Raw genomic sequence first — 14,283 nt, forward strand, 5'->3', positions numbered from 1 at the left:
CTAACCACTGACATTATCATGGCCCAGTAATCCAGTATCACCTTACAAGCAGATGCTCCTCCTTCTGAACTATTACTGTCAGAGTTCATATAGCAGCCTAATGCTATGTCACAATACCTACATCATCCACCTCACTTCACTGCACTGGGTATATCACATCATAAAAAGAAGGATGAGATGAGTATAGTACAATAAGACATTTGACAGTGAGAGAGACCACATTCATATAACTATTATTATAGTATACTGTCACAATTGCTCTATTTTATTATTATTGTTGTAAATCTCTTAGTGTGTTTATAAAATATATACAGAGAAAAACACAGTATTTATAGGGTTCAGTACTATCCGTGGTTTCAAGCATCCACTGGAGGTTTTGGAACCGGCCAGGGTAAGGGGGAATTGCTATACAAGGAAACTGTAAGTATCTATTATTGACAGCTTTTTCATTTTGTTTTACCTGGCTTGCAAGATGAGAGTGACCAAACAGCTTGTGACCCAATTTCCCGTACTGTTCCAGTCCTTTCCAACTGCTTTGGGTCCGCACCAGGAGGTGTTTTGTTTGGTGTGGTCATTTTTTAAATATTCTATGCAGAAAAAAAGAAAATGCACATTACATCAGGAGCTGCACATCTTTCTACAGGAGGTAAAAGTAAAAATTTAATAGCAAAATAGATTATTCATATTTCCCAATGTTAATCATTTATTTCTCAAACACAGTTAATATAATTCTATTATTATAATTAAAAAATCATGGGAATTCAGTTTTTGTTTCTGAAATATACTATGACTGGATGTGCAAAACAGGTGGGTATATTACTCAAAAGAGCATAGGATCAAAGTTGTTTTGTTTTGAGACACAGTTTCACTTTGTCACCTTCCGTAGAGTGCTGTACTGTCATAGCTCACAGTAACCTCAAAAATCTTGGGCTCAAGCGAGAATCAGTTTTGTCTTCAGCATTTCCTTTAACTATCTTAGGCTCTGAACAAGTCTGAACTTTATTTCCTCATGTGTCAAAAAAGTTGAATTGATGATTTTTAATTCTATAATACTATGCAGTTCTATACTTCCATGAGTAAAAATTCAAATGACTTTTAGCTCTAGAAAAGTCAGACTGAAATTCTCTTATTCCAGAAATATGTAAACATTAGTCCTTATTATTTATTTATTTAGAGACAGGGTCTCACTTTGTCGCCCAAACTAAAGGGCAGTGGCATAATCAAAACTCACTGCAGCCTCCAAATCCTAAGTATAAGCAATCTTCCTACTTCAACTTCCCTAATATCTGGTGCTACAGGTATGTGTCACAACACAGGGCTAATTTAAAAAAAAATTTTTTTGTTGTTGTTGAGAAAAGGTGTCACTACATTGCTGTGGTTAATCTTGAAATCCTTGCCTCAGATGATCCTCTGCCCCAGCCTCCCAAAGTACTGACATTTAGGTGTGAGCCACCACTTCAGCCCTGATCCTCATTATAAATATGTATTAAGTGATGCAGAATTCTACCTCCCCATTAGCTGTCAACAGCGCCATTTGCATGTGCTCTTACCATACAAGATAAAGTAAAAAAATGGCTTCAAGTTTTAGAAGTGAATAACTGTCCTTCTCTAAAAAGGTTGCCCTCATCTTTCACATCTTTTCTTAAGTCTATCCAAACATGAAAAAAAAAATACTTCTTGGATAGCGAGGAATATGCGAATGGCCTTGGGAGCACAATTACTGTACTGACTATTATTACACATACTTTTGGAAAACAGGTCCAATAGTTCTGTATGACATCTCTTGACATTTCCCATTAGGTCTCATATTGTTCCCTAACAAGCACCTGATACTCTTAAATAATGACAGACAGTAAACTTCGGAAAGGCCTGAGATTTAAATGCTCAATAAGTAACTTAATGAATAAATGAATAGGTTTAGTCATAAACTATTTGCCACTTGTCTGCAAGTTAACTGGGGGCTAGAATGAGATTATTAAACCTGTAGCCATCATTGCAAACTAAATAGGAAGGAAGGGAGAGAGGCAGGGAGGGAGGAAGGGCGGGCGGGCCTATCTCTACGTTGGGGAAGAATTCAACTGCCCGACTTGGGACTGGACGCCACCAAGTGGATAAAAACATGGAGCTCGGAGAAGACCGGGTTCTTGCCCTTGAAGAACTGACCACAAAGATGAGAGGGAGCTAAGGTCAAAGACAGCGCGCCTCTGCCAGCAGCATCGGGGCCAGACTCTGCAAGTCCTTGCTACATCTGGTGTGACAGAATGACTACGGCTCTACGCCTCACCCACAGGCCTTAAGTAGACCGTAAGCGTAAACAGAGATTGAGATCTGAGAGAAGAATGCATCTGCTGCCATTAGGACCGTTCTCCACGTCGGGGGAAAGCCCACACACTTACGGATTTGGCATGCCACAACTGAGGTTCTCAAGAACTCCCGCAGGTCCGCGCCACTCCCACTAGGCTTCTAAGGACTTCCCCGACTACTAGGTTTGAGTCGCAGCACAATGACGTCAGACTATCACCCCGCCCGGCTTGCCTTCTGGGCTCCGCCTCACGCTCTCTGTCGCGCGCGCGCACTAGGTCCTTATGGCTAACGCGAGGCGGCGGCTGGGCACCGCCATTTTGGCCGGTGGTCGTAAGAACACGCTGTATGGTTGAGAAGTGAAGGCAGGAGCTGATTTGGTGTCTGCGCTCCCCTCCGCAAGGGGATCGTTTTCTCCAGGTACGTGACTGTCCTGGAAGCATTTGGCCGTTAGCTGCCATTTGCCACGTTGGAAAGACCGTAGAGACATTCTCCGAGACCCTTTGGATAGGCCTCAGGTGGCGGCGGCGGAGACAGCGGCGCGTGGCTGCCGGCTCCGGCGGGACAGCTGGAACCGCCGGAGCGCGGGTGACCCCGAGAACTCGGGGACGCCTGGTGCCTCTGCTCCAGCAGACCCGCCTCTCGGCCAGGGTTGCCCGCCTCCCCCGCCAGGGGCTACGAGAATGGACCTAGATGCCTCCTATCCACTCCCCCTTTACCCTGTTCCCACCCTGAAGCTAAACCTCATGGAGGGGAAAGCACCTTCAGATCTTACGGCACCCTCTGGTCTCCCCACGCCCTCTGGAACAGTAACGTGGATATATTGTAACATGTGCGCATTCGGTTGTGGGAATTCGGGTTTTTCTTCCACCTTTTGGTGATTGTGGAATGAGTCATGGCATCTTGCCGCCATGAAGTCCAATACTTCCTGTCCACTCCCAGGCTTTATAGAAATGATGGCCAAACGGCGCTCTGCTTTTCTCGTAGTAGAGCAACGTGTGCTTAGCTGTGACTGTGTTTATTCAAAGTAATTTCCAGGTTGAATACCTGTAGCTTTTTTGGTACGCTTTTATAGCACCCAGCATTTTTGCCTTTTGATGACTTAATCGTTTTTCCTTCTATTATATCTTAAACGCCTTGAAATCAAGAGTAATGTCCTTACTCAGAATACTTAGCTCTTTAGGGCTTCCTGCATTGTAGGCACTCAGTTACTTCTTGTGAATGAATGAGAGCCAAAGCTGAAGTCCCGTATCCCATGAACTACGTAAATGTGTATTCTCCCTTTTGGTTGGTAAAAACAGTAACAGTGAGGAACAACTGTCCAAACAACTTTTTTTTAACCTCTTCCACAGAACTAGTAACTAATCAGTTAACAATAATGGTATTTATGTTGCAGTAATTTGTCCCATGTACAGAGACTGTTCGTGTTATACCTGCCACCTGACAACAGTGCTTTGTCGGTGTAACCAAAAGTTGTTATGTGTATTGGAATCAAAAGATGTTTTGGGTTTTGTTTTGTTTTAGTTGAAATCTTTGTTATTTCCTATTTTTAAAAAAAAATTGTTTTTAGGAAGAACATTTGGATAATTGCTGGGGGAGGAGGAAGAAAGAATATTGAATTCCTTCTCAATGCCTTGATTTTAAGACTCTTTGAAATCAGAGTTATACACCACTCTCAGCATTTAAGAGTTTTGTAAGAGACTATTAACCTACAATAAGCATAGGTTAGAATATTTCGTGTGATACTGTGTATCAAGCATCATTAGTTAATAGCAATTGTTGAAAATGTTTTACACAGCAAAACAATTGCAGTAATATTGAGACTGTAAATGCTTTTCATGTATCCCTCACTTCCTTTTTTCCCCTCTCAGCTGAAAGAATGGCACTGTCATTGTTTGCACATTTTGAACAGTTTATCTTCATATCTCAAATATCTTCAGATCCTTTGTTGTTCAAAGGAATCTGTCTTCCACGCAGCTTTCCTATGCCTATCTTTTCTCTTGTAAAAGAAAGTAGGAAACCCACTTTCTCCAATTCTTGAAACTAATAGAGAAATTGAATTAAAAGTGTTTACACAGTTAATAGTTCTACAAATGACAAATGTTCATTTTTCTTAAATACATTACAGTTTATCACTATTTTTATGTAAAAAGTTTATTAACCACCTCTGGTATATTTTGTTCTTTATTCTGTGCCTGTAGTCAAGGCTACTCAGGAGGTTTATGCAGAAGAATCACTTGAGCACAGGATTTTGAGGCTGTAGTGCCCTATCACCTGTGACTAGCAACTGCAGTCCAGCATGGATAACATAGTGAGACCTTGGCTCTTAAAAAAAGTCTCTCTTACAGTTTCTTAGTTTCTAAAGTAATTTGAAAAATTAGATGAAATGTTTTAGCAGTTTGACAGAAATAAAGTTTCAGCAATGTCATGATGAAAGATTTATCCCTTGGAGGGGAATTCACTATGAATTTAGTCTTTCACTGGGTAATTTGTAAAAAGGCATTCATTAAATTAGAATGCATGGAGTACAGTTTTATTTTAATAGTTTGCTAAAGAATCTTCAAATCTTAAAAAGTCATCATTTCCAGAATGATAGCTATTTTATAGAAATTCATGTCATTTAAATTTCTTCCTCTTCTAAACTTTTTTTTGAGACAGTCTTACTCTGTCACACTGGGTAGAGTGCTATGGCATCCTAGCTCACAGCGACCTCAAACTCTAAGGGCTCAAGCGATCCACTTGCCTCAGTCTCCCCAGTAGCTGGGACTGCAGGCACCTCCCACAACACATGGCTAGTTTATTTTTATTTATTTATTTTTTTTTTTTTTTTAGTAGAGACAGGATCTTGTTCCTGCTCAGGCTGGTTCTCTTCTAACCTTTACGAGACCTAGACCAGTTAAAGGAGTAGAGTAAACCTGTTTTTTAGCACAATTCTTTGTTACATGAATATTTAGTTTCCTTTTGGATATATATATATATATATTTTTTTAGTATATAGTGGACAACTGTCACCATAAAATATTGATAACTTAAAAGATATCTGAAGTTATAGTCTGCAGGAAAATTAGTTTTTTTAAATTCGTTTTGTCATTGGGTAGAAATGTTTGAGCTCCTGTTATGTGCTTGGCATTGGTTCAGCCACTAGAATGAACAAACAAAAATCCCTGCCCTCATGATGAAGGACATTCTACTTGAGGAAGAAAAAACTGCGTGTATGTATAGAAAAAATATACTGTATATATACATATATGCACACATATGATAAATGTGTACATGTACACCAGATGTATATATGAAATATATAGGTTTAGTAGAGCTAAGTAGAAAAATAAAAGTAGAAAAGGGATAAAAAGGCAGTTGAGTATATTTTTTGGTTGTGTAGCTAGAGAAGCCTCACTGAGAAAAACCGTTTCCCCGAAAATAAGACAGTGTCTTATTTTAAGGTGTGTTCCCAAAGATGCGCTAGGTCTTATTTTCAGGGGACGTCTTATCTTTCCTGTAAGTAGGTCTTATTTTTGGAAGATGTCTTATTTTCGGGGAAACAGGGTAGCAAAAACTTGAGAGTGAGCTTTATTCTAGGAGAAATAGCATTATAGGCAGAAGGAAGAAAAAGTACCAAAACCCTGAAACAAGAACATACCTGCAGTGTGGTAGGAACCACAAGGAGCCATTGTATCTGGAGCCAAATGAACAAGAGCTATAAAAGTTGGAGATGAGATTGGAAAGTTAACAGAGGCTGGTCAATGCCTCATTGATTATTTTAAGGACTTTGGCTTTCCCTCATGCTGAGAAGTGAAGCCATTGCAGAATTTTAAGTAGAGAAGTGACACAATCTGGCTTACACTTTAAAAGGATTACTCTAGTTAATGTATTTAGAACTAACTCGTGACATTTGGGTAGAAAGAGGCAAGGTAGAAGCAAAGAGATCTTTTATGAAACTATTAGAGTAACGCAGGTTAACACGATGATGATGGCTTAGACCATATAGTCACGAAAAGTGGTTGGATCCTGAATGTGTTTCAAAGGTAGATTCAATGGGATTTGCTGTTATGGAGTAGAAAAGAAAGATAGCTTAAAGGACTTTGCCCTGAGCAAATGGAAGACTCAAATTACCTTTTAACAAAATGGGTGAGACTGCATAGAAAAGTGAACTTCGTGAGGATTTCAGGAGCATAGTTAGGGAGATGCCTCCTAGGCCTTATAGAGGAGGTGTGGGGTTGGCAGGTAGATGAGCAAATTTAGGGTTCAGGAGAGATATCTTGATTAGAGATAGAAATTTGGAAATTTGTGATATATAAGTGGAATTTTAAGCCATGAAACCAGAATAGAACATTTTGGGGGCTGAGTATAGATGGAAAAGAAGACCAGATGCTTAGAGCACTCAACATTTAGAAGCCTGAGAGATGAGGAGTAACCAGGAAGGTAGGAGGAATTAGTGCTGTATCCTAGAACCAAGTTAAGAAAGGGTTTTTATTTAGTAGGACAAATCATAATTTGTGCCAGATGCATTGGGTTGGTCAAGTCAGTTAAGGTCTGATAATTTAGCTATCTGAAGAAAAGCAATGACATGACAAGTTATTTGAACTGGTGGGCACTAATGTCTAGAATGGATTCCAGAGAGAATGTGTAGAGAGAAATTCGAGACCCTTGAGTATAGTACAGTTTTACACAGCAAAACTCTTTCAGTAGTCTTGAAGAAGGAGAAATAGAGCAATGGGAGATGATGGAGTTAGATAATAGAATGCTTGAATGCTGCTGGGAATGAGTCAGTAGAGAGCATAATCAAGGATGTTAAAGATAGGAGAGAGAATTGTTTGCACATTTTCTATGGAGAATGTCTTCTGGTGTATACACAGACTTAGCTAAGGTAATAATATAGGATGATTGCTGGTTAGTTTAAGGGTGCATTTGGGATGATAAATTTAAAGGGAGACTATTCCACAGGCTTTAATATTTTCTGTACCTGTTTTCAGCTGTATGTGTGCCAGTAAAGAGTTAGATGAGGGTGTAAATAATTGACAATGGAATTTTAGCTTGGTAAGAAGAGAATGATTACCAAGACCAGTGAGGATATAAAACCAAGAGAGAGTGATAGTCGGTTTGGAGAATGGAGGGGCATCAAAGGGTTGTTTAATGTAGGAGATGAGCCAAAAAGAAAGGAGTGATAGAGAATGGGAGTATTCAAAATTGAGGTTATAGAATGCAATTATAAGTAAGGACCAAGGTCTAGGGTTTGACCAAAGAATTGAGTGGCTATGGTAATGTAGAAGACAAAATATTGGAGGAGAGGAGTTAATGAGCTGAGCAGACAGGCTCTCTTAATAGAAGGATCATCTGGGGCATATTGAAATCACCAAAAATTATAAAAGTGTGAAAGTCAGCTAATGGCTGAAATCTCATAGAATGAAGTGATCTGATGGCTAATAAATGACTAAAGTGGTTGAATGGTGTGAGAGGCAAAATTGACCATCTGGGGGGAGAGATAATATTTAGCCATTAAATATGAAATGTCTGATTTCAGATCAAAAACGTGGTTTATTATGTCTCAAACAAGCAGCAGTACAAGTAATCAAAGTATGTGCCTAAACTCTCAACAGCAGTTTTGCCATCTTAAAGGTAGCTTGTGTGTGCCAGCAGTGAAGAAGCCTGCAGGCCGAGTGGCAGTGAAATTGTAGAAAGCATTTTCCACCGCTTGTTGAGAATTGAGTATTTTCCTGGCAAGAAGTCCAAAGCCTAGAAGAAGCACAGTCAGTCAGTGCAAGGTCTGGGGAATACAGTGGATGACAGAGTTTCCAAGTCCAGTTTCTATAGTTTGAGCAGCGTTGTTTGTGTTGATGTGTGGTCAAGCATTGTCTTGCAAGGGGATTGGCCTGTCTTTATTGGCCAATCTCAAGCAGTTTAATCACAAGCATACTGAATCATTTCATCCAGTTGTTTGCAGTAGACATCTCCTGTAATCAGTTGACCAGGTTTCATGAAGCTGTAAGGGATAATACCAGAGCTGGACTACCAAACAGACATCATTAGCTTTTTTTAATGAATACTTGGTTTTGGACTGACTGTGTTTTAACATTTCATCTTTATCCAACCATTATGCCTAATGCTTGTGATTGTTGAAAAAAATCCATTTTATCACACATAACGATACAGTGTAGAAAATGGTTCGCCTTTATGTTGTGACAACAAAGAAAAGCAAGCTTTGAGATTATTTCTCTTCTGATGCTCACGTAATTAATGCAGAACCCACCTATCCAATCCTACTTCTTAACCTTACCAATTTCTTTCAAGTGGGGCAATATTTTTGGAATAGTAACATCAAACCTTGCTCCTAATTCGTGTGTACATTGTGGTGGATTCACTTCCACTGCAGCTCATCATTATCAATGTTGGTCTTGGGTCACCCACGCTCATTTTGAAGATTAAAATCACCTGAACAGAACTCCTCAAACTGTTGCTGTACTGTGCATTCATTAGCCACATCCTTCCTGAACTCTTCCTTGGTATTTTGAGCTGCCTGCAGCCAAAATGTGCATGTGAAAGACTCAGGATATACCTTAATAATAGAAATAAAGTGTCAAAATGAAATGTCAGACTTAGTAAGAAGGAAATCAGACACTTAACAGGCAAAGAGCAAGCCGTCTCATTCCCCTTCAAGCCTAGTGATACTCATAGGTGTGAGAAAAAATTAAGAGGTCTGCAAAGGGAACAGTCTATCCAAAATAAAACATTAAGAGTTAAGGATGAAAAAGCCAACTGAATGTCATAGTGAAGGAATGTCTTGGCTTCAGGTTCTTTTATTACGTAATGGAATATTAAGACACTCATGGCACAGTGGCACATGCCTAAAATCTCAGCACTTTGAGAAGTCAAGACGAGAAGATTGTCTGAACCCAGGAGTTCGAGACTACAGTGTGCTGTGATTGTGCTGAGACATACTCCAGCCTGAGCAAATGAGTGAAATTGTATCTCAAAGAAAAAAAGGCTTTGGAATTATTTACTTTCATCACCATTCAAAGGAAATTATTATCCAAACCACTAAGCCAAATATGGTAAAAGATTTTTAAGTTTTCTTTTTCTTTTTTTTTAGAGACAGAGTGTCTCACTTTGTGGTCGCCTTCCATAGAGTGCTGTCGGATCATAGCTCACAGCAACCTCCAGTTCTTGAGCTTAGGTGATTCTCTTGCCTCAGCCTCCCAAGTAGCTGGGACTACAGGTGCCTGCCACAATACCCGGCTATTTTTTTTGTTGCCAGGGCCAGGTTTGAACCTGCCACCCTCGGTATATGGGGCCGGCGCCTTACTGAGCCACAGGCACCATCCAATTTTTAAGTTTTCTTTGATCATAACGCTACATAGTGAGTACATTTAATATATTAAGACTTATAAAAGCTTTAAAAATTAAGAGTTTATAATATATTTGCTCAGTCTCCTTTTATTCCTTTTTTTTTTTTTTTTTTTTTTTAATTTGGCCAGGGCTGGGTTTGAACCCGCCACCTCCGGCATGTGGGACCGGCGCCCTACCCGCTGAGCCACAGGCGCCGCCCTCAGTCTCCTTTTAATTTCATTGCTGTTAGTATGAAATCCATCTATCTGGCCATGTCACAAGTTCCCAGAGACATGCCATTTTTACTTTTTCCAATTGATAAACATGGTGGTTGCAACCTTAATAATTATTTGCCATTTCCATCAGCAGTTGTTACAGTGGGATGATTAAGACACTAAGTAATGCTTAGTTTGAGGGAGGAGAGCCAGTAAACATCTTACGTGTATTAGTTTTCACATCTAGTCTTTCTGTTTTATTGGTCTGTATTCATAAGTTGGTAAAAGTATTAATTACTGAGGTCTTATGTCATTTTTTTTTTTTAATTTGTCTAATGGATGTTTTCCTATCCTCCTTGTTCTTTGTCGTTTTTCCAGACTGTTGATACTTTTCTTTTTCCATAAGAACTTTGGACTTGGTTTGTCTGGTTTATTTTTTTCCCCCTTGAGATTGAATTGAATGTATAAATTTAATTCAAGAAGATTGAAATGTCTAATTTTAACAGTTTTTTATTGTAGAGATATGTATATGAGATAGCATGTCATTTTATTCAGGTCTTTTATGTCATTCACTGTTTTAGAAGTTTCTTGATGTATATATCTTGTTAACGGTATATTCCTATGTATTTTCTTTTTTACTATAGTAAATGATATTTTTTCTTTCCCTTTATACATCTTCTGATCAAGGGATATACATAAAACTTGGTGTTTGAAACCTTACTAGATTAGTTTACTATTTTTTCTATTGTTAAATTTTCTTGTGTTTTTCAGATAATTCGTTTCCATATAATAATTATATCCTCTTGTCTAACTTTTATGTGAGTTATTTCTCTTAACTAATTGCATAGAATTTGCCATAATTTTGTTAATTTTTCTTTAATAGAAGAATTGGGTATTCTTCATTACAAATATGGCAGACAAATTAACGAGAATTGCTATTGTCAACCATGACAAGTGTAAACCTAAGAAATGTCGGCAGGAATGCAAAAAGAGTTGTCCTGTGGTTCGAATGGGTAAGCTGTTTTGGGGATCATTAAGGATAAAAGAAGGTTTCACAAGAAACAAACTGGTTTCATAGTTTTGTATGGGCTTTAGCATATGCTTTGTTTTCCCCATTAGTTTCTTTAAATTCTGTAGATAAGAAACCTAGAGTTTGTTCTAAATTTCTTTTACTGCTTTGTGACTAAATGATCCTATTTTTAAAAAGGAAAGAAGGTAGAAAAATATATCATCACTTAGCAGTTTATTAACTATGAAATAAAACCAGAGTTCAGGTTAATTGGGGAAGGGCTGCCAGAAACTTTGACAATATTCTCATCTTTAGAAGACAAGATTAAATAGCTTAATAGGAATGATTATTCCTGAGGTTTTGCTGTATTTTGACAGTTAACATAAATTTCCAGCAGTTCAGAGTTGGCTATTTGCTCGTAATTTTTAAGGACTATGTTAAATTATTGTTACTTTAACTGTACTAGTGAATCTTTAAATAAAGACTTACTGAATTTTACATGAAAGTTTAAATGTCATTTGTTATCTCTTCTGCTATTCAGAATCTCCATTATCAATGTCCCCGATATTTTAATTTTACCTGTATATTATATGACTGCATTCCTTTTAGAGTTTCATTGATCTAGCTAACATATTTATTCCTTTATATTGTATGCATTACCATTTCCAAGCATATTCTATAAATTAAAGATTCAGGTCAGTCAGCTGAAAAATAAAAATATTTCAAGATCTGTCGTAATTTTACTAGCATATTTTCTTCAGTAGTACATTAAACAAAATCTGTATTAATGTCATTTCTCTATTGCCTGACAAGAGTATTGCTAGGGAAATCATAAATTCAGAAATTAATTCAGAAATATACCCCCACAGAGCAGTGATTTAAAACATTATCTCAAATGTATTTATTTGTGTGGCCTTACTTTTTGAAAATCTGCTTATGTCTGGAAATTTGAAACTGGCATTGCCTAAATAACAGTTTTCAAAAAATTAGAAAATCAGGGAAAATTATTTAATTGTATTTTTTCCTTCACTAGGAAAATTATGCATAGAGGTTACACCCCAGAGCAAAATAGCATGGATTTCTGAAACTCTATGTATTGGTTGTGGTATTTGTATTAAGGTAAGTAGTGATATTTTATTTTTTAGATAAAATTTATAACCTGAAAATGAAATCTGAAAATAATACTATGAGTATTTTTTAAAGGCCAAATATAAAGCAAATGAATAAAGAATATAAACTTCAAAAAGTAGTATTCTAATATCAGTGATGTTGTTACTTTTTTTAATTAATCAACCATCATTTGCCATTTCCATTTTTTAATATATTAATATTCAGAAATACTAATTCAGTTGCCATATTCAACTTTGTAAAGCCATTTCCAGGCAAAATTAATTTCTTTTTTCACCCTTTTAAAAGAGCAGAATGTTCTCCAAAATGTCTTTACCAAAATGTTTTGAAAAATATTGCCCTATAAAAAGACTGTCATTTACACATTTTTCCAATATGTATTTAATTTTAAATTCATACCTTTAAAATAGAATTACAGGCAACCAAGAATTTTAAAATTTAGCCTCATCCTTAAGTGCTTTTTCATGCATCTAGTTATCCCAATGGTGTAATTTTTAAAATAGCTCAATTCGTTTTCATTGCACTGAATAGTTTGATTAGGCTTTTTTGACTTATTAATGGTATATTTTCAGCTTTTGTTCATAAAAGAAATTTAGGAGCCAATGTGTAAAGTTCTTAATATAGTTATGTTTATGTGTAGATATTATTAAAAGGAGCTTCATCTGAGTATTGATGCCACTGTATTAATTTTTTAAATAAATCATGTACATTTTACATTGGTTTCTGAATCTTTGATGAAGTATCCAGAAAGATTTCCTGAGTCCCTGAAAACATTTTCCTTTATTTTGAAAAAATAAGCTGAAAACATTCATTCCAGCAAATATTTACTAATCTCTTGTTGGATGCCTGCCTATGTCTAGTCTAGTCTTAAGTACGTGGAGTTTGATTTTGAACACAATATTGTCATCTATTCTCTTTTTTTGCTGCTGTAGGAAAATGAGATTCTAAAACTTTGTATGTATGCTTTAGTAGATGAAAACATTCTAATAAGATTGGTCTTATTAGATTCATACGGATGGGGAAGTAATATATACTTTCCGAACACTAAAATATTTATAATGTACTTCACATATGAACAGTGGATATTTTTCCTTGTAGATTTAAAGAAGCTTAAATCATTTGCAACCTATAAGCATTTTATGTACTTTGATGAAAGAGAATAATGGAGGTAACTCCACTGGCAGAAAACATTAGTGTGTAAAAAAGTAATAGTTTTGGTTACAGGGTGGAAATTACTTTATTAGAAAAGAAGAGGTCTTTTTTCTTTTTAAGGCAGACTCTCACTTTGTCACCCTGGGTAGAGTGCCATGGCATAACAGCTCACAGCAACCTCTAACTCTTGGGCTCAAGGGATCCTCTTGGTTCAGTTTTTCTATTTTTAGTAGAGATGGGGTCTCACTTTTTGCTCAGGCTGGTCTCAAACTTGTGAGCTCAAGCAGTCCACCTGCCTTGGCCTCCCAAGAGTTGGGATTACAGGCATGAGCCACCACACCCGGTCTAGGGTATTTTTCCTAATTCTGTATGGTTCTGTTACTTATAAAATGGAAATTAACTGAAATCTCATATACAGAGACTTTGAAATTGCCCCCCTGAGGTTGAAAATGGCTGATAAACAGATCTCTAAGCTGAGGTCATAGTCTTTATGTGAACCTCTATAGTTTCTTGCCATGTTACTCTTAACACATTGCCACAATAGAAAAAAATGGTTTTCCTTTGGGACCACAGTGTTTTATTATGAAAATAGAATAAAAACTTTGAAAACAAATGATCCTTTCTAATTTAGTGAAAAATGTATTGGTCATTGTTTTCTGTGCATGAATTATGCAACTCACATGGTAGAATCAATTTTTATACTGCTCACTGTGTGAATTGTATGTGACTCACAACATAACTTTACTGAATTTGTTCCTGAGAGTCTTTTGAATAGCCCTTGAGTGGGTTGAATGATGTCCTCTGAATCATACCTCCTAAGTATGTGCAACATTGTCATGTTGCTGCCTACTACAGTATAGATTTTATTCAAAGAGCCACCAGCCAAGCATTCAAGGCAAAATGCACAATTGGAAGGTAAGGTAATCAGAGAACACAGTCCAGCACATGTGGCCTGCTTGGGCAGGCAGGATGGAGCAGGGCAACAGGAGATGGGGAGAGACCTGCTAGATAGGAAAAACAATGAATAGAGGTTTCACACATTTGTAAAGTCCCAGGCTCAAAACTAGTGTGTGTTAAATTCAACTCCCATGGCAGTTAATGTGTTAGATGACCTTCCTGTTCTGGCCATTCTGGTTCTTGGGATATTTACCTAAT

At 37.3% G+C, this 14,283-nt stretch overlaps 2 protein-coding genes across 2 annotated transcripts in view; one reads left to right on the forward strand and one right to left on the reverse strand.

Annotated features, from left to right (window-relative positions):
• The window catches only part of ANAPC10 (anaphase promoting complex subunit 10), a 90,794-nt gene extending 88,301 nt beyond the window's left edge, over positions 1 to 2,493 (reverse strand). Inside the window, exons 1-2 of the mRNA XM_053582198.1 lie at positions 2,397 to 2,493; positions 461 to 587 (exon numbers count right to left, since the gene is read on the reverse strand). Of these exons, the coding sequence (XP_053438173.1) occupies positions 461 to 575 (115 nt within the window). The 5' untranslated portion in view covers positions 576 to 587; positions 2,397 to 2,493. The remainder of the gene's footprint in view (positions 1 to 460; positions 588 to 2,396) is intronic.
• Positions 2,493 to 14,283, forward strand: part of ABCE1 (ATP binding cassette subfamily E member 1) — a 36,108-nt gene continuing 24,317 nt past the window's right edge. Inside the window, exons 1-3 of the mRNA XM_053582197.1 lie at positions 2,493 to 2,721; positions 10,723 to 10,852; positions 11,882 to 11,967. Coding sequence (XP_053438172.1) covers positions 10,750 to 10,852; positions 11,882 to 11,967 — 189 coding nt within the window. The 5' untranslated portion in view covers positions 2,493 to 2,721; positions 10,723 to 10,749. The remainder of the gene's footprint in view (positions 2,722 to 10,722; positions 10,853 to 11,881; positions 11,968 to 14,283) is intronic.

This window comes from Nycticebus coucang, chromosome 1 (genome assembly GCF_027406575.1).
Source record: "Nycticebus coucang isolate mNycCou1 chromosome 1, mNycCou1.pri, whole genome shotgun sequence".
NCBI classification, from domain to species: domain Eukaryota; kingdom Metazoa; phylum Chordata; class Mammalia; order Primates; family Lorisidae; genus Nycticebus; species Nycticebus coucang.